The following is a 24,145-nucleotide window of genomic DNA, read 5'->3' on the forward strand; positions in this document are numbered from 1 at the left end:
CCAGCGACTCCTTCTCCCGATCTCCCCCACCGGGCCAAGTAGTCAACCCACCTACCCCTCCTACCGCTCCCCTGCTCCCCGCCCCGCCGCAACATAAAAATGGAGCTCCGCCTCCGGCCCCCTGCGTCCCCCGCTTCCTCTTCCACTCGCGGCACGGTGGTATCCCCCACGCTTCATCGGCGATCTTCCTCCCTCCCCGTAAGTAGCAACTTCACGCGAGTTTTCGTCTGACTCTGTAGCCACGACGGCCGGTCAAGCGAACTGATTGGTGCTGTCTGCAGCAGATTCAGAAACGATTGGCGGGCAGCTCTATCTCCGTCTCCAGACGAGGCGCTGCCGCAAGGAGCCCGTGTTCAACCCTGATGGCGGCAGCATACAAGTATGACAACTTCAGTGACATTCTGTTCTCGTTCAAGGATACCACACTAGGCCCCGCCTGATGTTACTTGTAAGAATAACAACATAGTGAAACATTGAACTGCATGCAAGCAAGGGAGCAATAATAAAATTAATCTTTGGTCATGTATTACTTACTAGCTACGAAAGAGATAAATGAAGAAGAGAATAGGTGTAGTACTATACTATCACTGTATCTCCATGCATTTGCATTTAGTAGCTGCTAAACTTGGCTCCCCTCTGGCTATCCCATTATGAGCATTTTCCTGTTTTGCTGAATTATTGTTTGAGGTGTGTGTTCCAGCACAGGAACCGCGGACCTAGTCGACTTCAACTGGGACACTCTTGGGTTTCAGCCGGTGCCGACGGACTTTATGTACATAATGAGTTGTTCGTCAGACGGGGTGTTCACCAACGGTGAATTGGTTCCGTATGGGCCAATCGAGCTGAGCCCAGCTGCCGGGGTGTTAAATTATGGCCAGGTCTGTTTAGCTTCCTGCTCTGCCTTGAAGGTTATGCTGGTTTCTGAACAGTGTTTTATAAATTATCCTGTAGCTTTTCAGTATGTAGGTTATATTTTGTTGGGTATATGCTTAAACATGCCTGTAAAACTTGCAGGGATTGCTCGAAGGTCTTAGAGCACATAGAAAAGAGGATGGTTCGGTTCTTCTTTTTCGCCCAGAGGAAAATGCATTGCGGATGAGGATAGGTGCAGATCGGCTATGCATGCCTGCACCAAGTGTTGAGCAGTTCCTATCAGGTGTCAAGCAAACTGTATTGGCAAACAAGCGTTGGGTAAGGACATATCTCTTCTTGAGCAGTCACACCTGATGCATCTCTGCTTTGTCATGGCTTATGCGTTCCATTGCAGGTACCTCCAACTGGCAAAGGTTCTTTATACATCAGACCGCTGCTGATTGGAAGTGGGGCAATCCTAGGTGTCGCACCTGCCCCGCAGTACACGTTTGTCGTGTATGTTTGCCCCGTTGGTCACTATTTTAAGGTCAGTTAATTTTGATTCTTCTCGTTTCTGTGTATCCACTCTATATGGTTACACCTGTAAGATGTTAATGTCTTACTGCTTATTTTTAGGATGGCCTATCTCCCATTAGCTTATTGACTGAGGAACAATATCACCGCGCTGCACCTGGTGGAACTGGTGATATCAAGACCATTGGAAATTATGCTACGGTAACACACCTTTCTGTTTAATAAATGTGATTTTATTCATCTGGTCCCAGACTACCTTATGTACATCTTTACTCGCAATTTCTTTGAATGAGAGTCCAGTTCCAATATTTTTGCAATTGCCCTAAACTTTCATGCTACTGTTGTGCCGCTAAAGTGCTAAATGCATCTCAACACTGATTTTGCATGGGAGTCTACGTAGTGTTCCCTTCCTCCACAACATTTGGTGTACTTAAATGCACATCTTTATCTCTGGTTTGACAAGATCAGGAACAACATTGACATACATTCATGCGGTTCCTGATGCTTTGCGCATCTGTTGGGTGCTTATATGCAGGTTGTTAGTGCTCAGAAAAGAGCCAAGGACAAAGGTCATTCGGATGTTCTTTACTTGGATCCGGTGCACAAAAAGTTTGTGGAAGAAGTTTCTTCCTGTAATATATTCATGGTGAAGGTATGCATGGTGGACTTTGTTCCGTTTGACTTCCTTTCCAAGTGTGTCTAGGTAAATACCAGTAACGAAATTTGAGCATTGGTACCAATGTTTGATGGTTTCTTTGATTTGATATTGAGAGCATTTCTGGAGTCTACTGAAAGAACTGAACAAGGCTCAGATGCAGAATATCATAACCTGATTAGTAGCTAGGATAGTTTATTGGTTATTTGACTGCTCCAAACTGTACATATCCTATTCTCTGGCATTAATATTTTTTCTATGTTTTTGCTGGAAAGTCACCATTGCATTGTTCTGACAGGATAATGTTATTATTACTCCCCTGTTGACGGGAACAATTCTGCCTGGAATCACAAGAAAAAGTATAATTGAAATAGCTGGAAAGCTTGGATTTCAGGTAGTTTGAACTGGGATGTTCATCTTCTGCTCGCTACCTATGGAGCAACAATACAAGATTCTAACATGATCTTTCCCTTTTAATGATCGTACATGGCCTTTTGTTTTCAGGTTGAAGAACGCCTTATTGAGATAGATGAGTTACTTGATGCTGATGAAGTCTTTTGCACGGGGACTGCTGTTGTACTATCACCTGTTGGCTGCATTGTGTACCGTGGAAGAAGGTAAACACAATGACCTTCAAGTAATGTTTTCTCTGCTACTTGTGCTATTTTGGTGTTTGAGAAATGAACTGCCGAATCAGGACAGGACAGGTAGGAGTGAAAGCTAATGAAACTAAACATTTCTGGCATATTGGTTGTCGAAATATGAGTCAAATGCGTAGCAGTGGCCATTACATGGTGGCTGTGGGTTTATGAAATCTACAAATACAGTAATGTTATTCAGACAAAATCTGCAATTGCCAACATTGGTAAAAAAATAATGGGCTCCTCCATGTTATCTAATAATTGCTCTCTCTTTACTGCAAACAATCAACTCTGATCGACCCCATTGCCATTTGCAGAGTGGAGTATGGGAACGGCAAGGTCGGAGCTGTGTCCCAGCAACTATATTCGGCGCTTACAGCTATTCAGAAGGGCCTCGCAGAGGACAGTATGGGATGGAGCGTGCAACTGAGTTAGCAGCTTTATCATCTCGCTGAACTCGGCGCCAGACAGTCCTCTATATTTTATCCAGCAGCAAACTAATGCAAATCACCAAAACTTTCTCACCAGGAATTTCGCAGTGTGCAGAATAGAATAAAGCCTTGTGCAGAGAGCAGATACACAAACATAGAATAACGGGTGGGTCTGAGTCTGAAGATAAAGAAACTGCTATCGTTTCTTCCCAATCGTGGGATTGACCATGCTGCCAGCCTGCCACAGTAAATATGTTTTACCTTGATTACAATGCCATGACACATATATTTCTTGCACCAACCCCGTCCATTACTTGTCACCTGTTCCCTCTATGTCTGATATGTGTTCAGGCCAGGCTATTGGCTCGTCTGGACCTGGGGTGCGTTTTAGCACAGTGCCTAATTAGTAATTATACATCTGTCAGGTGGTCAACAGTCCGAAGCCACGAAAGCATGAATGAATGCCAAATAATGCCTCGCTGCATCTCATTTACATCCGGTGTTCGTCTCGTCTGGTCTCCTTGCCATGCCGTCCACAGATCACTGTTTCTGATCTGAAAACCTTAAATTTGCTACAGAGAATGCACAGAGAATGCAGTAGACATGTGACATATCCATCTAATTAAACTTTTCTCAAAAGAGCTAGGCTTTCCCATTTTTTTTAAGTCATAGGCAGATACCATGCGGATTCCATCTCACCAAAATCCACACAGTATCAACTTGGATGCAGATTCCAGCGATCCCGCTAAAATCCACACAGTATCAACTTGGAGCCGATCAAGGTGTAGTTACATTACAACCGTTTACAATATAGCCCAAAAAAAACATATATTGCAACAACGATTTCAAATTATAAATAGAGGAAATAAATTGTCCGAGCATGCCGTCCCTTCGAGATCACTGTTTCTGATCTGAAAACCTTAAATTTGCTACAATGGATGCAGCTACACATGTGACATATCGATCTTATTAACTCTTTCCAGAAAGGAGCTATGCCCTGCTCTCCCAGGGTTTTTATAAGTCATAACAACTTCTTTTTATATTCTGATTGCTGCAACTAGCTATAATTAAGTGCTCTCAAAGCTGCTCGCAGGCATACATCAGACCACACAAGACAAAGTATCAAAGTCTGGTGTTCTGACTTAAATCGTGGAAAATAGACCGGCAGTTGCATGCATGAGTGGGATGTGGATTCGGACTGCCACGACGCTAACACCGTAACAACCGGCTCTTCTTCGTGCAACGCTCTGGCAGATGCATGGGGACAGAATCTGGATGTCTGGTGAGGCGTTGGCCTCGAAACTGGGTAGTAGTAACAAAACCCCGGGTTGTTATGCGACTGATTGACGAATGATGTATCAAATCACCTTTTTCTTTTCTTGACAAGGCCAATTGGGGCGACGTCGCCGAATCGATCGCCCACCAAGCGGCAAGCAGACCGCAGTCGGAATCGCCGAGGCTGCGTGCTTTGTTTCATTTATGCGGTTAGCGAAAGGGAACAACAAACGACTTGAGGTAGTAGTCCTATACTCCTATTCTACTCGAGGCACACCAATGCGTGGAGCGTGTGAGAAAATGGGATTCATTGTCCAGAATTAGTTGAGAGCTCTATCGACTCTATAACCATTAAATTTGCATTGACACATACTACTACCTCTATTTCAAAGCTTAAGGTTTATAATTTTTTTTGAAAAATCAAACCAAGTAATTTTTTACCAAACTTTTAGAATAATCTATCAACAAATATAATATTTTATAGATACTATCGAAAATATGTTTCATTGTCTATTTAATGATATTAATTTTGTATTCTACATGTTAATGATTTTTTGTAAAGCTTAGTCAAATTTGACATAATTTGACTTTCTAAAAATAATTTAAGCCTTAAACTTTTGGAATGGAGGTAGTACGTTATATGTGTTGTGAGTGGGTTGCAACTAATTTTTTTTTTCAATGACATGTGGATTGGAGCCGAGAAAATTGTTTGTGGCCGTTTGGTTTGCCTCTTGATTTATACTAACTGGGAGTTTCAAGTAGATTGCAACTGGATTCCTGATCGACCAAGGACTATTCACTTTTTTTTCTAATTTGATTTTCAGTTGCAGAGAATTAAACTAATTCCCAAGTCAGGGGATGTCATTGAATTTTAATTAAAACCTATGTTGTGTAGTTGTAAGACTTGTAACCCTTATTGTAACTCCTATTTAGCAAATCACAAGACAATCCAATAACATGGACATTCTTTTCCTCCGTTTTTTTCGAGAATACACCCTGGAAGGTGTATTAATATATAGAAGAAGGGGCAAAGAAGCCCGGCGATGCCGCAAGCGGCAAGTTCATGCTGCCAACATGGGGTGGCAGCTCCCCGACCCAAAGCCTACTCTCCTAATTGCCACCACAACTCCACCGGCTCCGGGAAGCCAAAGCTATCACTACGAAAGAGCCCAGCTAGACGCCACCTTTCGTACTCCTCCCTGATCTTCGTCTTGATCGCCAGGACCGCCGGCGTCGCTGAATTGAAGACGACATCATTCCTGTGTGTCCGGATGGACCGAAAACCGAGGATCAACGAAGTCCACAAGTCTCGCTGCGAGGCCCCTTGTCCAGGTCTAGAGGTCCACCAGGAGACCAGGTCCTCGTCGACCGCGGGTAGCCAACCAAGCTTACCCCAACGGCTCAAAGCCCAGTGTCCGGACTTCCCGAGCCACGACGCATCCCGAAGCAGTGTGCTGAATCGTCTCTGGCTCCTGATTGCAAAGGGGGCAAGAGGCCGGGGCGGGAAGACCACGACGCTGCAGCCTATCGGCTGTCCAACATCTGTTCCTTGAGACGAGCCACGCGAAGAACTTGCAGGAGTAAGGGGCACGTGAGCGCCAGATCTGCGAGGCGGTCGGCGCCCCAACCCTGCCCGCAAAGAAGGCCCGATAGGCCGAGCTGACCGAGAATTTCCCATCGACAGACCAACGCCACACAAACTCATCCGAGCGCTCAGGCACCAGCCGTGCTGCGCCCACAACATGCCAGAGGAGGAAGAACTCCGCCACCGCGGCATGCCCCAAGTCTGGGCCACAGTCGCGCAACCATTCACCGTCAAGGCCTTCCTTAACTGTGCGAGTACTGACCTTGCGGCTTGCCACCAAGGCTAGGAGGTTTGGCGCGAGGTCTGCGACCCGCGCCCCATTGAGCCATCTATCCTTCCAGAAGAGCGCACGCTCTCCATCGCCCAAGATGACCACTGTAGCGGACTCGAAGAGGGCTCTAGCCAAACGCGGAATCTGCAGGTTAAATTCCGCCCAGGCTTTGGTCGAGTCGACCCTTTGCAGCCACACCCAACGGGAGCGTAGGGCAAGGTTGAGGAGGCGCAGATTAGGGAGACCCAGCCCCCCCAGCGCCTTGGGGGATGCGACCTGCTCCCAAGCCACCAGGCAGTGCCCACCTCTCACATCAAGCCTGGCCTTCCACATGAAACCTCGACAGATCTTCGTCAACGCCTGCAAGGTCTTAGGCGGGATGTCAAGGGACATCATAGAATGCACCGGGATAGCTGAGAGGGTCGTCTGGACCAAGATGGTCCGCCCCCCACGCGTCATCAGCTTGGCGCACCAGGGCTGAAGCCTGTTGGCCGCACTGTCCACCACGGGCTGCAGCTGGGCCGCAGTGGGTTTACGGAGTCCCAGGGGCAGCCCCAAGTACTTACATGGCCATGTCGCCACCTCACAACGCAGGATGTCATGAGCAAGGTCGATCTGCTGAGGGGAACACCTGATGGGATGGACAGAACACTTGGCGAGGTTGGTGCGTAGGCCAGACGCCTCACCAAAGTCCTCCACAATGGCCGCGCAAGTGAGGAGATCCAGCCGATCCGGCTTGAGGAAGGTGACCACGTCATCCGCGTACATAGATGTACGATGCCGGAGACCCCGACTCGCCAGGTGCGCAAGCAGCCCATCGGCCGCAGCCCTCTCAAATAGGAGGTGTAGCACGTCCATGACAGTATCAAAGAGCAAAGGGGAGAGAGGGTCCCCTTGCCTCAGCCCACGCCTGTTGGAGATCAGGCAACCCGCCACTCCATTGACCAACACCCTCGTGGATGCCGTACCAAGAAGACCACAAACCATCGCAATCCAACGTGGGCCAAAACCGAGCTTGGCAAGGACCTCGAGAAGAAAGGCCCAGTCGACCGTGTCAAAGGCCTTGGTGATGTCGAGCTTGAACATAACGGCCGGGGTCTTGGTGGCATGCAAACGCTTAGCTGTGCATTGCACCAACTGGAAGTTATCATGAAGGAAACGCCCCCTGATGAAGGCACTCTGATGCGGGCCCACAATCTGTGGCATCTTCGGCGCCAGGCGGGAGGAGAGCACCTTAGCCACCAACTTGGCCACGCTATGGATGAGGCTAATGGGTCGGAAGTCCCGCACCTCAACCGCGTCCGCATGCTTAGGGAGGAGGGAGATCAAAGCCTCGATTTGCCATCCGGAGACCGCGGGAATCCCCCTCCACAAGGTCTCGAAGGCCTCCAAGACATCATGTTTGATGATATGCCAGGCACACGGTGTAGAATCTACCGGTGAAGCCATCCGGTCCAGGGGCTTTGTCAGGCTCCTGAGACTTGATCACCGACCACACCTCCTCCTCAGAGAACGGCGCCTCCAGGTCCGACAAGTCATGTGTCCGCACACCGAGGAAGTCAAGGTCGAGGGAGAAACCACGCTCAGGAACAGAGCCCAACAGCTGCTCATAGAAGTCGTCAACAACTCGGGCCTTGTCATCTTGGTCGGCTACCAAGACCCCGTCGACCCGCAGGTGGGGAATGAAGTTCTTTCGGCGCCGATGGTTTGCGTGAAGGTGGAAAAAGCGCGTACAAGCGTCACCTTCCTTGAGCCACGTGATCCTCGATCTCTGCCTGGCTATGGTGCGCTCCAGGGATGCCAAGCCCAACAGCTTCCGTTTGAGCAACTTCCTCAAACCCCGCTCGCCCGTGGAAAGGGGCCTCGTCTCCATCGCCACGTCCAAACGTAAGATAAGCTCGTTGGCAAGTAAGATTTGTCGCTTAACATTGCCAATGAACTTATCATTCCAGCTCATGAGGGCCTTAGAAGTAGCCGCGAGTTTGGCCGCCCCCATTTACAACTGCAAAAATTTCGGTTGCAACTCATGCTAGCACAACTTACAATGCAATCTCATATTTTAGAAGTCAACTAACAACTAAGCTAATTCTGAGTCGAGTGAGAATTAGCAAACCCTTTTTTTTTGCGGGTAACAAACCCTTTTTTTTAATCATTCAGGTACGCACCTGATGCATCCCCTGAACCGAACTACATCACGGACTGAGCAATCACACCCGTGGCATCATCATCAACAGCAACACAGACACATCGTATATATGGTGCATGACGCGTCGCTGACCACGTACGTTTATTTATTTGAAAACTGGGAGGGAAAAGGGCAATTCGATGGAGCAGCGGATAGGAATAGGTTGAGATGTCGCCGGAACAGAATACGGGCTGTCCAACGTATACACATGCATCATACATGGTCGTTGCTCGTTCTCTCGCCAATGAATGGCGAGACGCGAAACCTCCTCCTCGAAACAGGCTTTCGCCCCGCTATATTAATATAAAGAACACCGATACAAGATAGAGATCACCGCTGGGGCAAACAGCACATCAAAGCCCAAAAGAAAACATAAGAAGAAGAAAAGAGGAAAACAACGTCGACAAAGCCGGATCGACGAAAACAATGATGAACCGCAACCGCTGCGCCCTCCGGAGAATTCCCACCACGATCTTGGCCCTCCGAAGCGCCGCATACCAAAGCAGCACCTTCAAGAAGGGATGCGACGATGACGACGCTGCTGCCCGGACAAATCCTAGGGTTTCCCCCGATATGCGGGAGGGTTGTGGGTAGGGGGAACACTAGTAGGAAAACCCTTATAGGCGATCCTTATTTCTGTGGCGCACCAAAAAAAATGCGCCACAGAAATTTGTTTTGTGGCGCACCAGGCACGGTGCGCCACAGAAATAGCTTAATTTTGTGGCGCACCAACAATCCATGCGCCACAGAAATGAGGTGGGGTCAGCCCCAACCATTGGTTTCACTATTTCTGTGGCGCACAGGACCACGTGCGCCACAGAAATAAGACATTCAGTGGCGCAAATTCCTCGTACGCCACTGAATGAAGACCTTCTGTGGCGCACGAGGGATGGTGCGCCACGTAAACTACACATTTCGTGGCGCACATGAGATCCATGCGCCACGGAAGTTCTTTTGGCTCCCCACGCAACTCCACCCCCCTGGATCGCCTTTTTTACCTCTATAAAAAATAAAAGAAATAGATAGAAATTTCAAAAAATAAAATCCTTCGAGTTGCCCATGTATTATGTCATCTAGCACCACTAAAAATTAACAAACATGAATTTTGACTTTTTTGCAAAATTGCGTGAGAAAATCATCAAACTGGATTTCTGGTTGCATACGAACTCGAAAAAAAACGCATAATATATCAAAATGATCCCACGAAAATTCTACATCCGAATTCACCTGGGCTTGCCCGGTTGGACAATTTTTAGAATCTCCAAATTCGAAAAGAGTAAAAAGTTACGGCCAGTTAAAGTTTTTTTGCTGCAAAATACAAAAAAAAAAGAAAAAAATTCTGTGGCGCACCTAGTGCCCATGCGCCACAGAATTAACGTCCAAAACAATTCTGTGGCGCACCTAGTGCCCATCCTGCCGCCCTCCACCACTTCTCCTCCACTTCTCCTCCACACCTCCTCCACTTCTCCTCTTATGCAAACTTCTCCTCACTTCTCATCCACTCCTCCACTCCTCCTCCTCCTCCTCCTCCTCCTCCTCCTCCTCCACCACCACCACCACCTCCTCCTCCTCCGGCCGGCCTCCTCCTCCTCCTCCTCCTCCTCCTCCTCCTCCTCCACCACCACCACCACCACCACCACCACCTCCTCCGGGGCCGGCCTCCTACTCCGGCGACCACCTCCTCCGGGGTCGGCCTCCTCCTACTCCGGCGACGACGACCTTCTCCTCCTCCTCCTCCTCCTCCTCCTCCTCCTCCTCCTCCTCCTCCTACTACTACTACTACTCCGGCGACCTACTCCGGCGGCCACCTCCTCCTCTTCCTCCATCACCTCTTCTTCCTCCACCACCACCTCCTATTCCTCCACCACCACCTCCACCACCACCTCCATCACCACCACCACCACCACCACCACCACCACCACCACCTCCTCCTCCTCCTCCTCCTCCTCCGGCCGTCCTTCTCCTTCACCCACCCACCCACCTCCGGCTACCTTCCAACGAAATTAAAAAAAAAAATCGGCGGCCCCAGATCTAGATCTAGATCTGGCCGCCATTTTTTTTTGAATTTCAAAAAAAAATTCTGTGGCGCACCACCGTCGGTGCGCCACAGAAATAAGTTTCTGTGGCGCACCACCGCCGGTGCGCCACGAAATAAGACTTTCGTGGCGCATGGGCCGGTGCGCCTACGTAAACCTTATTTTTGTGGCGAGAATTCTGTGGCGCACCGCCCATGCGCCACAGAATCGATTTTTGGTGCGCCACTGATGAGCCTTTTCCTACTAGTGGAACCCCGACGCCCCTCAAGAAGGAAGGCGGCGCCCGCGAGCGTCACAGCGTCGGTGTCGACCATCCGACAGGGATTTCTCCCGTCCCCCAAAGAACCACGACCCGGACACTCCATCGCGCTCCGCCAATCTTGCCGTCCACCAACGCGCGCCACCACGATCTTGCAATCACCATTGCCGTCACCCCGTGGCCCAAAGACGACGGCCAACGAAACCGGGAGGAGACATCCCGAGCCTAGGAGGGTCTGGACAGCAGCCACGCGGGAGGGCACCACCTCCACCGCCAACCTGCGGCGACAGACCGGACGCAGCTACAGGAGCATACCAGGCCCCTTCGGCCCGGCCGAGCCCGCCAGTGCTCGTGAAGCTCCCGTGGCCGCGCTGCAATCCGCGCGCCGCCGTCCTAACCGTCCTCGGCCGGAGCAGCCCCATCGGCCGCCGGGAGCGGACGCCCCGGATCTGGCCCGTCCAAGCCCGGATGGAGCCCGAAGGGCCCGGATCCGGGCCAGGAGGCGCCGCCGCTGGCCTCCGCGCCGCCCGCTGCCAAGTGGCCGCGCCGCCGCCGTCGAACCACCCGGAGCCGCGCCACCTGAGGAGCGCCGCCGCCGGAACCTTAGACCACCAAAGTGCACCGCCGCCGGACGAGGGAGCCCCCGCGCCTCCCCACCACGCGTGCGGGTAAGGGCAAGGCCGCCGCCGCCGGCACCGCGCGGGCTTTGCCCGGCGGCCTGCGCCGGCGGCGGCGGTGGGGGACGGTGGAGGAAGGGGGTCGGGGGAGGTTAGGGTTTGGGGGTCCTGGAGTCGCTCGCGGGGAGCGACCCGAGGACCAGAGCGCTCGACCCTCGTCGCGAGACGCGAAACCCACCGGCCGACACGCACGACAATGACTCCTCCGCCAACGCTTCTTCTACAGTACATCCGATCGACCGCCGTCAGACAGGCTGAGCCCGCGTCGCTCTCCACGCCTGCACGTACGCCTCCTGACTTTCCATGGTTAATACAGATGGTATAGTGATTATCCAAACCAGGTCTCTCTGTATACGTGTATAATACGTGCCCACTGTTTCCCCAGGTACGAAGACCAACGTAGAGAAACTTTCTGGGGTGCGTGGTTGCCTAGTTGGAGAGGTCAGAGGTCCACGAAATGCATGACATGCTCATATAATGTTTCAAATGGAAAAGGAGGAAAAGAAACGGGTGATACACGGGACGAATAGTTTAGGGTCGTCGTTTATTTGCTATTTCATCCTAACACAACTAATTCCTGGCGAATCTTATTCTAGGTCGTTTGTCACATCTTGGAAATTAAGAATTGGATGATGACAGTTGCTGCTGTTGTGCCTTGAGGAAAATTGTGGATGCAACCTTCAGATTGTTTCCATTCACCTAAAATTAAAAATCTGGACATTTTCAGTGTCCCTGCGGTGATACACGCCTACAGTATACGGATTCAAAAGAGCAGTAACCAGCTTGCTTTGCAAAGAAACCAATATCCCGGCAAAAAAAAAAAAACTGCCCCAAGATAACCGTGTATACTGAGAAGTCAGAGAGATGTTAGTTGCAAAAACTCTGAGAGATTTGGTCATAAACTAACTATTATGCTAAGTAATACAGTATGCGAATTTTCATAAACTGGGACAGTTGTGGCAATTGTGTACACTGAGTGTAGGAATCATCATTTATTTTGTTGTAAACAACCAACATGTGGTTGGATGGTCAAGAAGTAGTGGTATAAAGGACAGCAGAGAGAATATTTTTTCAGTGGGAGATAACGTTCCCGTCGATAGCGAGACACCTGTGATGATTTCGTCAATCTTAAGACCCACATGATCAGTTTTTTTTAACTTTGTTGTACTCCAGATATGTCTTGTCCGATAGACAAGTATTTGTACTTCATTGCTTGGGACGATTTGCTAAAAATCATAGCTCTAATATTATGAAGTACCTGCATTTAAATGATCCATATCTATTTTAAAAACATTTATCGGTTAATTATCATGTACCCAAAATGCATTAATATAATCATACATACTCATATGATACAAATATGTTTATCACGATAACGATGTGAGATAAAAATCGACATTTTTCTTTGAAGCTGAGTTGCATTTGATATATTGCAAAAGGGGTAATGAGCATCCAACTTTTTTATTGATGCTTTGTCCCGTAGAAGTGTTTTGTTTTAAAAGGAATGCGGTAGGGGAAGCTCCTACATCGATTTGTTTTTTTGAAATAATAAGAATCTAAATCTGCGTCTATGAAGGCTTGAGCCTGAGTGGTTAGGTTTACATCTACTTCACTAAACTAGTGAGCTAGGCTCAATTCTTTCCCGTAGAAGTGTTATTTGCAAGTAAGTGTTATTTGCAAGTTGAGGTCACTTCCCACTTAAATGGGATAGTGAATGTTTCCATTATTCAGGAATTTAGGCTATAGTTTAATAGTTGAATTCAATGTCGCCTATAGATTAGTTATAAAGCTTTGTGTTAAGACTTAGATTGACGCGAGAAAACACAAAAGAAATTGTGTCACGGGGCCTTATTTAGTGGTTCTTTTTTCTGATGTAGAAAAGGAAGCGATATGGTTTGAGACTCCGTGCTACTCAGTTCTCGGAGGAGAGGGGTTGGTCGTAAACATGCCAAATCATACTTGACGCACCCAAAAGAAACCATAACCATGAGAGCATGCATAACCAATACTTTACACAAGCAATTTTTCATGCTTATACAAATTTCCACCATTTCTGTTTATTTCTTGTGTTCATGGAAACTTCGTTCAAAATAACTCAACGGATGTTTAGAAAGTCGAGGGGCGAATAACAAGTGGCAAAATATTGATAATTTCCAAAGAGACACCAAAACCCACTAGCAACACATGGTGTATACTACTCATATGAAGATAAGAGAACAAAATATGGGCAACCGTAGGCTTGTTAGAACCAACTCGACCAACATCAGTGCACTACCACATGACACATTTTCACCTTACGGCTAGATCACAACGACGTGAATCAATGATCAAAGGCCAACCTAACAAGTGGAGCATATGAGATTACCCTCAACAACCTCCTCACTTAGTTGTTGGCAATGCAACCAGAGTAAATGCAAAACGACATGAAAGAAAGACCACACGAAATCACAAGACGACAATCACATTTACACGAAACCCAACCATCATCAGAGCACCACCACACGGACCAACCTAATTATGCACTAGACAAAACGACATTACTTAAAGAACCAAGCCTAACACATACAAAGAACATGAATACACCCTTTCCTTGTCGATGGCCATCTTCAATACTCATTTTCTGGTGAAGCGCAACCCAAAGTACATGCAAAGCAACAAAAGATGCACACGATATCACCTCACGACAACCACATTGTCATGATTGCGCAAGGATATTGAAGATGAGCAATCTAGTGGTTGTAAAGCGCCCCATATCTTCCATTTTACATACCTATTCGTATTTCTCGTTTGAACATTTTGGTAGGGCATTGAGCTGCAACATTCAGAAAGTGTGTTAATTAATTATGCTTTTATTTCTTAATCAGAAAATTTAGCTTATTGTTAGAAACATAATGAGGAATACTAGTAATAACATGTTTTTTTTAACTAGCTAATGTTCCAATATTTCATATGTACTATTTTCCAATCTAGACCAAATATAAGAATTAGTTAATTTTAGCATATCGAGGGGTGTACATGTGTGAAACTTTAAGCCTTCTATCCTCCCTTTCCGGCTACCCACTATCGTGTTGAGTTTAGACGAGCAACTGTGCTATTCAGTTCTCGATGGAAAGGGGTCAATCGTGAACACGCCAATTCATACTTGATTCATCCAAAAGAAACATAACCTGGATATCATGCATAACCAGCACTTTGCACACGCAATTTGTCATCCTTGCACATTTTGTTATCTCTTCTGTTTATTTCTTGTGTTTCTAAAATTTATGAAAAATAACTCACAAGATGTCAACATTTTGAGGGAAGCTCTACCAAAAACCAAATATGGCAAGTTTCCAAAAGAGGCACCCAAACCCACGAATAACACTTGAAATCTAATGCGAAGATAAGAAAACAAAATGTGAGCAGTCGTAGGTTGGTCAGCACGAATTCAACCAACATGAGTGCACTACCCGCACAACACATCCTCACCGCGTGGCTAGATCACAAACAAAAATCCCAACCTACCAAGTGGAGCATATGAGGTTACCCTTGATTAGCATGTTGGCTCTTGGCAATCTCGTCACTCAGTTGTTAGCAAAGTAACCCGTGCAAATGCAATGAAACAAAGATCACATGAAATAACGTGATGACAATCATATTTGCATGAAGCCAAGCGATCATCAAAGCACCACTACACGACTCCAATACTTGATTGTTTGTAAAAATCAACCAGAAATACATGCAAAGCAACCAAAAGGCGCACGCGGCACCACCTGACGACAAACACATTGGCATGACACCAAAAACAAACTGAAGATGAGCAATCAAAAGGTTGCACGCCTATTTGTATTTATGGTTAGCACGTTTTTTTGGTAGGGCAATGAGCCACCACATTTAGAAACCGTGTTAATACATTATGCTTTCATTTCTCAATAAAAAAAATTCTTGTAAAAGGTTCAACATCAAATTTTCGCGGATGTTAACTTATCATTATAGAAACATAGAGGAATAATAATAATACTATTAATAATAGTAATAATAATATGTTTTTAGCTAACTGATATTTTATCTCATCATGTATATTCCTAATCTAGATTTGAGTCAGGAATTAGTTAATAGTAACATGTTCAAGGGTGTACATGTAAAGCTTTTATTCTTCTCTGCCCCCTTTCCTGCTATCCACTATGTGTTGAGCTTGATCGAACAGCTATGACGTAGAAAAAGAGGGGCACACCAAAACAGAGACATATATCAAATCCAAATCCCCTCTTTTAATCCGCTACACTGAAAGTACAAATCACCCTCCAAATCATACCTCCCCCTCCATCATCATCAGCAGCACACGAAGCGAGAGACAGAGAGAGAAGAGACAGAGAGAGGGACACAGAAGAGAGAGAGTGGTGGCATGACAGAGATATGCAAGGAGCAGCGCAGCCGCTGAGCGCAAGGTGTTCCACGTCCCAGGAAGCCTGCCGATTTCTAAGGTGGAGCGGTGCATGCGTCTCCACGGCGGATGGTCCAGTTTCTTGAAGGACAGAGAGGAAGAGCGGATCATCAGAAAAGGCAACCAGATTTTCATTTGGGTGGGAAAGGGGAAGTTGTGTTGGCTGTGAATATCCGGGTCCATCCACATTTGGTAGTTGTTTCCATCTTTGGAGGGCGGAGAACTCGATCTTGGTCCTGGTCTGGTGTCGGCGTGTTTCGAGGGTTCTCTGTGAAGAAACAGAGGATCGGAGTGGGATTGTTCGGGAACTCTGGTCTGTCTTTCCTGTGAATTGTGAGATTCTGAATCGCTGCAGGCGGAAGGACTGAAACTCCAAGGTGTGTGGTCTGCATGTCTGCTCTGCTCTCGCATCTTTCTTTCGCGTGTTAGATCCTTCTGAAGTTATTCCTTCCGGCGCTCCAAGTTTACCGATTGTGGACGTGAATTCCAAGTCTCTGGGGGAATCTCGTGGGAACAGAGGAAGCACACGGCAATTGCAAGAAGGGTTTCCTTTTGAGGGGCTATCAGAAGATCATTCGCATCTATCTCTGCCGGTCTTCAGTTCGTTTCTTCGTTGCTCAAGGCCCAGAGGTTGGATTTTGAGGTATCTCTGAATATCGGTGCCAAGTCTCAAGAGGCGCAAACAAGGCAATTCAGAGGATTCAGAAGGTCGTTTTCCAACTTCAGAAGGTGGATTCTCTGATCAATACTCTTCGGTAAACAGGTAAACTAACCTATTCTGATGTTTTATTTATCTGGCTAGTTGTTTGATTAACTTGCTACAATACGGAACGAAGTTTAAGTTGGTGAAGTTCTTCCGTCGGTGCTGTGTTTTTTTTATCATAAAATTTGGGCATTATTTTATAGAAGTATAGAACGAGCAACTTTGGTCGTCTGGTAGCATAGGTTGGAAGATTCTTAATCCAACATGATAATTGTTCCTTTCGTTATCAAGAAACGGGGGCAAATGAGTAGAAATCTTCAGAATTCACCCATTTGCCTTTTCGATACCCTGAAAAACTTCCGCCTCTCCAATTTCAGTTGATCTATTCAGCTTATTTACCTTATCGATACTCCAGAAAACTTCTGTCTCTCCAATTACAATTAATTTTACTAAATATGTGGTATATTTGCCTTTTTGATATCCCAAATACTTTGTTCGTCATGGTTAAACTTACTAAAGAATGTAATATTGAACACAAAAGCATGTAACTTGTAAGCAATGTAGAAGCCGACATTTGCATCCGGCGTGTCCAATGTGGTCTTTGTCTCTTTTCGAAACGACGTCGTCTTTGTCTCTTGTGTCTTTGTTTTATTTTTCATTCAATTGCTTCGGTGTGTTGCTGTGCTGTACTATTGTTTATGGAGTTAGTTCTGCCACCATTAACTAGTTGGAAGATAGACATATAGAAAACGAGTATGAAAATCTGAGTTGTTGGGACTTGGGAGAGTAGAGAAAAAGGGAAGCTTTTGCTACCATTATATTATTCACACAACTTTCTTCTTACATACAGGTTAACTTTCTGAAGAGTCCTTGGAACATAACACTGTTTGGCCATGTTGTCCCCCAACATGGCAAAGAAGAGTTACAAACAGCGGACCGAGAAGGTTCAGGTTGGTTGCATGTCAGGGCTGATCCGCATGTTCGACTTCCGTCGTGGTCAGAAATATCTTTCAGATGGAAGCCGACGGATCGATACATATTCAGGTGAGGAACTCAGTGACATTCCTTATCTGCACTATACCTGTAAGATTTAATGTATTATCCGGTCAATGAAATTGTTAAAAGTAAACTTTGTGTTTTTGTGCAGCTATAAGGGGCCTAAAAGGTTCTGAAGACTTCCACCGAATTATGGCTACAGATGTAAGTTTGAATTCACCAAAAACTATTTTGTCTGTTTTTCACATGTAAAGGATAAAGTTCACAGTGTCGCTTTAATGAATAGATGTGAAAAGGAAGGATAAAATTTAAATACTCGAACGAAGGAAGAAGATGCAGTTCGGTTACTAAATTTAACCTGCAACTGCTTATTCTACACTTGCATACTGGTATAATTGTATGCACAGTGCTGTTTGTATAAACATTTTTTTGTATGATGTCAACCAATACTTGTTAAACTGTACGTTTTGAAGTTCGGTTTGTAGATCTCTACTGCCACAATGCTTTAATCGCTCCTGCTAACCAATAAAATAGCGCTAAATATGGTAACTTTGAACTGCCGCAACCTTTCAAATATGTAACACACTGGGCAATGCCGAAGTTATTATTTTCAAAAATATGCATACAAATTGCTACGATATTTTAAAGTTTAACATGGTCAGAAGTATTTCTAACATTTTGAAAATAACTCTGAATACAATCGATTTGCCTTTGTCAGAATGACAGAAACCATGGGGTTGAAGCAATATATGCCAGCAGGACAAGTATCAAAGCACTGATGGAAGAAGAGATGGCCAATGGCACACAGCCCTTGAAGCAACCACAAAGAAACACATTTGGTGTATTCTCTAATGATACAAAGTCCATGAATTTGCCTGAAGGATCTGATATTGACCTAAACTTGGCTGCAAGTCTCAAGGAAATTTACAGAAGTCATAATGAAAGTCAGGGCAGTAGCGATTCAACCGAATCTGCTAATATTTCTTATTCGATTGACCAAGAGAACAATGCCAATGCTGCCACAAAGCCCAATCAGATCCCCTATATTATTCAGAAAGCACTAGAAGATGTGGCCGAAGCGGTAATAAACCACCAATCTGCGAATGCTGAATACATAACCACCAGTGGTGAAGCTAGGTCCAAAGAATTGGTTGATGCATTGCAACTGCTGAGCTCAAACAGAGAGTTGTTTCTGATGCTTCTGCGGGACCCAAGCTCTAGACTGTTACAATGCCTCCAGAACCTTTACACATCACTAGGAGGTCCCAAGCTAGAACCGGCAGAACCTGATGAAGTAACTAAGTTGCAAGGTGTGACTAACAATATAGAGCAGTCGGAGGTTTCGCCATGTAAAGGGCAGAGAAAGAATAGTTCTTTCTTGAAAGAGGATAAATTAGTCATAAGGAAACCATCACAGCTAAATGATATTTCCCGTGGCCATAGCACAATAGTAATCTTGAAGCCAAGTCCTGCAAGAAATCAGAGCAGTCTGATCTCAAGTAGTGTAACTTCTTCGCCACTATCAAATCATAGTAATTTGCAAGGTCAGGTCGAAAGTGGCAAACCTGGTCACCATTTCTCTCTTAGAGAGCTTAGAAGGAGGCTAAGGCTTGCCACCATGAGTAGTACTTTTCAGAATGCTGATCCACCCAAGCAGTTGGCTGCCGAAAGTATGTCGATAAGTTCAGAAAGTACAGATTCTTCTGACTGTGAGATAGCTAAGCAACCATCCATTGATGACAAGGAAACAAAGTTTGGAGATAGTGGAATTGGCATGGGAAATGATGGCACTCATGGTGTTGGCTCTTTCTCCTATGAAAAAGCTAGGAAGCATCTAATTGAGAAGCTAGACAATCAAGATGAATACATTTATCAGACTTTACGTAAATCAGAACCCATTGGGAGGTTAATTTCATATCCGGATTATGACACGTTTTCTCCCAGTCATTTCCCTACAGAGGAGGGTACTACTGTATCTCAGGAAGCGGCAGACTCAGGGTTACAAATAATTGAGCACGATGACAGTTCAGCAAAACTGATCCCACCAAGCGAATACCAAGAGACAGTATCGACCGATGCAAGCACTTCAGCTACTAAACAGTTGGATGAACTCAGGGCAGATGTGTTGGAGGAGCACACTATTTCTCAGGAGCTAATAAATGAAGGTATGCTACTCAGGTACCATGAAGTGTAAGATCTCCTTCTCTTCATATTCAGTTCTTTGTTGTTGCTTATGTAATATTCGCATCCATTTGCTTGCAGATGTTAAGAACATGCAGGGTGCAGTGGAAAACCTACAACTCTGTAACGAGGTCAAAGACTCAACTGAAAGCTTTGAAGAAATAAATTCAAACCAGGTAAGTCATGCTTTCTAGCAAATTCTACAAAGTTGAACTTGTGTGTACAGAAAGTTCATAATTTTCTTGTCTAACAATGAATATAACTTTTCCCTTGTGCTAAAGTTCTCCGAGGAACCACATCCCATGAATGCGTTACCAGAAGTGACCCTGCATTCTCTTGAGGACCCTGTTGAGGAACAAGACGATCGTAGTCCATCAGCAGTTGTTGGACTAGCCAAGCCAGCCATGTTGGCATTTGATTGCTTGCCAGAGAATCCCGATGACAAAGAGGCGAAACTGAGTCCACAATCTGTTCTGGATTCTTCCTTGGGAAATAGTTCTAGTCCTAGCCAGAAAACGCGAAAACAAGGTACTTAAGTGAAAATAAGAAACATCACCCTTAGTTTTTTGCATTTTTTTTATTTCAATCGACTAATAATAGACCAAAACTTATGTGAGTGCAGATGAGTTGTCGATGCCTAGCTCAAAAGTTCTTTTCGAAGAACTTGATACTCCTTCATCGCCAACCTTGCAGAACAGCTCGGAAACAACTATTCTTTGTGATAAATATGAAAGGGTTTCCTTCATTAAGTCCGTGCTAGAAGCTTCAGAATTGCTGGCCAAGGGAACTTCGGAGAGGTGGTATATGGATGTGTCAGTGCTTGAGACATCTGTACTGGCTGAAATAGGAATGTCATACTGCCTGACAGACGATGTGGTTCTCCTTTTTGATTGTGTTGAAGAAGTTCTTCTCAAGATAAGTGACAACTTCTTTGGTGGTGACCCTTGGGTATCTTTTCTGAAACAAAATGTGAGACCAGCTCCACTGGGAACAGAACTCATTAAAGAGGTGGCTAAGTGCATCGATTCGATTATCGACGCTGAACTTGCAAAAACACTGGACCAGGTGGTGATGAAAGATTTGGAAGTTGGGCCGTGGATGGACCTTCGATGCGATACTGAAAATGTTGCTATTGAGGTGTGGGATGGTGTGCTTGATGACTTGCTGGAAGAGATGGTATTTGACCTGTGGCTTTAAGATTGTAGATCTCTGTAGTCATCCATGAAGCTGCAACCGACCAAATCTGAAAAGGATTTTATAGATTTAGCAGTGTTTTCTTTTCTGAAGAAGATGAAGGTTCAGCAGTGTTCTGTTATAAGGAGAGGTAAAGTCAGTATTGATAGATTTCAACAGATTATAGAGTTAGTCATCATTTCATCATGACAGAGTTAGATTCCATCTCCGGATGGAGTGAATAACAGTTTTTCGTGCAGCCGAGTAGGCGAGTAGCTGTGTCCAAACACCAGGAATTGGTTTGTTATGCTCCATTTCTCAATCCCCGTTAGCTGTAAAATTGTGAAAACAGGAAAAATAAATCTGGCTGTGCATACATTGTGCCTTTAACTGTCCTAAAACTTTTTCCCCTCTTGAGAGCAGGATACTTTTCCTTGTTTGTGAGATGCACTTCTGTGTTACAGATCATACTGCGGTGAATCATGTCAGTTGCCAACTTGTGAGGTCCAGGCCCATCCATGCCAATCCATGCCAAATATGTGAGAAAATTCACAAGTGACAACGATACTGTACTCATGACAGAGAATGCAATGTGGCCGAGGGACCATGGGAATGACTGAATGCAGCCCCAAACATGGCTAGCTAGCTAGGATGTGTTCATGCTATCTTCCATTAGTACTACTACATGTTATGGCATAATGTACAGATTGTTGGATGGACGTATGGACCCTTATTTTGGATTCTGGTCCAGGGAGGATGAACAAATGATCATCAGATCTTGTTCGCAGACTCGTCGGCGAAAAGAACATCGTCTATACATGTAACTATGGTGTACGCCAGGCTCTCCAGCACCCTAGAGTAGCTCTCCAGGATGGCTTGCCCAACATCCTGCAACACGCGAAGCAAAGTCACATCACAAATTCACAATTCAGTGCATCCATGGCGATGCTTTCAGACAGCATTGTTGTGCTCTTACCTTGTTGTACTGTATCTTGCTCGCGTCCAGGGTGGTCTGGGAGAGGCCGGGGAAGCGCTGCTTGAGGCAGAGCAGGACGTCCTCGGCCCTGCTCGCCAGCATCACGTTCTTGTCCGACTCCATCAGGTCCTTGACGGCGCTCCATGGGGACTTGGAGTGGCCGTGGTTGGCCTTGCGCCGCCACACGTGCATGGCCGCCTCGACGCGGTCCGCCGTCTCCAGGGCCTCGTGCTCGGACGACAGCTCCAGGCAGTCCAGCAGGTACTCCGGCGAGAACTTGCCCGGGAACGACATGTGCCGGTAGATCGCGTCGCCCACGCTTGCCCGTCCGCACTGCACATTCAGAAGTCAGAAGTTAGAAAAACAGCATCTTCAGAGGAATCACACACAATCCGGATAAAAAAACTTAAAAGGGCGAGAGATTCGATGTTACCTTGGGAAGTGTCTGCGTGTACGACTCGGGAATCTTGATCTCGGCGAGAATGCCATTGTTGATGGCCATGGCGGCCTTGTGGATCTGGTTGGCGCAGTCGTGCTTCTTCCGCAGGTCCCTCCGGGCCGACTCCGTGAGGCCGAGCTTGGTGACGCAGGGCACGGGCAGCCACCACCTCTCCTCGCCGCGGTGGCTCGCCGGACGGCACGGCGCCGAGTCGTCGCTGCTGTCCTTGTGCGCCTTGTCGTTGAGGTACCAGAATTCAGTCTTCTGGAACCCGTCCAGGATCTCCTGCACAAACACCATCATGTTCGCATGAATAGCAATTCTTGGAACCCACCCATCCGTTGTTGGAAAGTGCCAAGGAACTCGGATCTCACGAGCAGCATGTCGTCTAGCTTCTCGAGGGCGGGGAGGTTGACGTAGATGTCGGATCTCGGCCTGGTGGCCATCACCTCGCGGGCGGTGCCGTCGGGCAGGATCTCCTTGGACGGGAAGAACTCGACGATGTAGTCGCACACCGACAGCAGGCAGTCCATCTCCCGCCGCCACATGGACCTCTTCTCCGCCGGCAGGGGCTCCAGCCTGTGGCAGCTCCCGAAGACGGTCGCTGCGAGCAGAGGAAGGAACGGATGATGTCAGAGGGCTCTGCTACAGATTTTAGCGTTTCGAACAAGAAAATGTGTGCGTGCGCGCGTACCGTAGAGGTTGGTGATCGCATTGGAGATGGCAGCGGCGCTGGAGACCCCCTTGCCGCCGCCGGACATGTCCTCCCCGAGTAGGAGCTTGGAGAACCTCTCCCTCATCAGCTGCAGCTCTGCAATTCCACCACCGCGAGTACATTCAGCATCTACGGTCAGAGACGACTACGTACGCAAAGAGAGCAAGAACCTGAAAGCAGCAGAGGCGTCACGTACGTACCGCTGTAACCGGCTTTCCGGTCGCCCATGCCGCCAGCGAGCCTTGGCGCCGTGCCGAGCCTCTGCAGCAGCGGCGGTTGCGGCATCCGCGGCGCTAGCTTGCAGACCGGCCACCGCGGGTACGGCGACCCGTAGGGGCTCCCCGGCTCGCCGCTGCACTCGGAGGACACGTCGGAGGCGTCGTCGTCGTCTTCCTCGCGGCGGTGTCGAGGGAGTCCCACCCGGATCCGCTGCAGCTCCATGCCATTGTCGTCGTCGAGGTCGGCGTAGTCGGACTGCGAGCCTTCCTCCCACGTCGACGACGGCGTGTCCATTCCCGCATGTAGTGGTACAGTACAACTCTGGCCGGCGTGTGCGTGCCTGTGTGTGGTGATCGATGGCGGGAGGTGCGAGCGGAGTGCTGCCTGTACCCGGAAGGGAATGTGAAGGGATAGCGATGGTGGTCGGGTCGGACAGAGCGGCGGTGTAGAAGGAACATGCGGGGGAAGTGGCAGTGGGAACAAGGAATGAGCAGAAATAGGTGGCGTCCTCCATCATGAGGCCCCACGATGACGCCTGTGAGGGAAAGCGTGCGATTCCCCCTGCCGCCGACGACGATGTCCCCTGCCCTGCCGCGGGAAATTTTCTTTGAAATGTGCGGAAAACTTACCGCAGTGCCCGCCAGTAATCTAATCTAGGACTGTCACTGTGCTCTGCCCCTGACACGCCGAGAGAGTGGCAGGCAGAGCTCTGCCGGCATATGATCATGTGCCCACCTGCTTAACGGCATGACACACTAATTACCAGCTAAGCATCCTCATTTGTCCGTCACCAGCCTAGAGCATCTTTAGCGGACCAACCAACGTATTTCGAACACCATTTGTGTCCATTTAGCTCGGGCTGCTACGATATTAAAATGGCCATCCAACCACTTTTATTCGTTTCGGTCAGGTAACTAAG

At 47.3% G+C, this 24,145-nt stretch overlaps 3 protein-coding genes across 3 annotated transcripts; 2 read left to right on the plus strand and 1 right to left on the minus strand.

Annotated features, from left to right (window-relative positions):
• Positions 1–290: 290 nt before the first annotated feature.
• LOC124675805 (branched-chain amino acid aminotransferase 2, chloroplastic-like) lies at positions 291–3,343 on the plus strand. The gene is made up of 9 exons (XM_047211883.1): positions 291–379; positions 701–878; positions 1,015–1,191; positions 1,268–1,399; positions 1,489–1,587; positions 1,922–2,038; positions 2,340–2,435; positions 2,546–2,658; positions 3,000–3,343. Exons 1-9 carry the CDS (start codon positions 363–365, stop codon positions 3,115–3,117), a joined length of 1,047 nt encoding a protein of 348 aa, XP_047067839.1. The 5' UTR covers positions 291–362; the 3' UTR covers positions 3,118–3,343.
• A 12,293-nt stretch (positions 3,344–15,636) lies between these two features.
• LOC124674457 lies at positions 15,637–21,736 on the plus strand. The gene is made up of 7 exons (XM_047210500.1): positions 15,637–16,587; positions 17,378–17,571; positions 17,675–17,727; positions 18,242–19,688; positions 19,786–19,880; positions 19,986–20,232; positions 20,327–21,736. The coding sequence occupies exons 2-7, from the start codon at positions 17,421–17,423 to the stop codon at positions 20,899–20,901; spliced, it is 2,568 nt and encodes an 855-aa protein (XP_047066456.1). The 5' UTR covers positions 15,637–16,587; positions 17,378–17,420; the 3' UTR covers positions 20,902–21,736.
• Positions 21,270–23,520, minus strand: LOC124674458 (rop guanine nucleotide exchange factor 3-like). The gene is made up of 6 exons (XM_047210501.1): positions 23,208–23,520; positions 22,987–23,103; positions 22,667–22,896; positions 22,287–22,577; positions 21,854–22,186; positions 21,270–21,765 (listed from the first exon to the last, which is right to left on the minus strand). The coding sequence occupies exons 1-6, from the start codon at positions 23,518–23,520 to the stop codon at positions 21,649–21,651; spliced, it is 1,401 nt and encodes a 466-aa protein (XP_047066457.1). The 3' UTR covers positions 21,270–21,648.
• Between the last annotated feature and the right edge of the window lie 625 nt (positions 23,521–24,145).

The sequence above is a fragment of the Lolium rigidum genome, chromosome 7 (assembly GCF_022539505.1).
Source record: "Lolium rigidum isolate FL_2022 chromosome 7, APGP_CSIRO_Lrig_0.1, whole genome shotgun sequence".
In the NCBI taxonomy this organism is placed as follows: Eukaryota; Viridiplantae; Streptophyta; class Magnoliopsida; order Poales; family Poaceae; genus Lolium; species Lolium rigidum.

Bases quoted from the DNA above. Each gene is read 5' to 3' on its own strand.
- LOC124675805 (XM_047211883.1), top strand. The intron at 1,400-1,488 runs GTCAGTTAATTT...GCTTATTTTTAG, and splicing joins CCGTTGGTCACTATTTTAAG to GATGGCCTATCTCCCATTAG. The intron at 2,436-2,545 runs GTAGTTTGAACT...TTTTGTTTTCAG, and splicing joins CTGGAAAGCTTGGATTTCAG to GTTGAAGAACGCCTTATTGA.
- LOC124674457 (XM_047210500.1), top strand. From the start codon at position 17,421: ATGTTGTCCCCCAACATGGCAAAGAAGAGTTACAAACAGCGGACCGAG. The intron at 17,572-17,674 runs GTGAGGAACTCA...GTTTTTGTGCAG, and splicing joins ACGGATCGATACATATTCAG to CTATAAGGGGCCTAAAAGGT. The intron at 19,881-19,985 runs GTAAGTCATGCT...CTTGTGCTAAAG, and splicing joins AAGAAATAAATTCAAACCAG to TTCTCCGAGGAACCACATCC.
- LOC124674458 (XM_047210501.1), bottom strand. From the start codon at position 23,520: ATGGACACGCCGTCGTCGACGTGGGAGGAAGGCTCGCAGTCCGACTAC. The intron at 22,187-22,286 runs GTAACATCGAAT...CTGAATGTGCAG, and splicing joins ACACGCAGACACTTCCCAAG to TGCGGACGGGCAAGCGTGGG. The intron at 21,766-21,853 runs GTAAGAGCACAA...CGCGTGTTGCAG, and splicing joins GCAAGATACAGTACAACAAG to GATGTTGGGCAAGCCATCCT.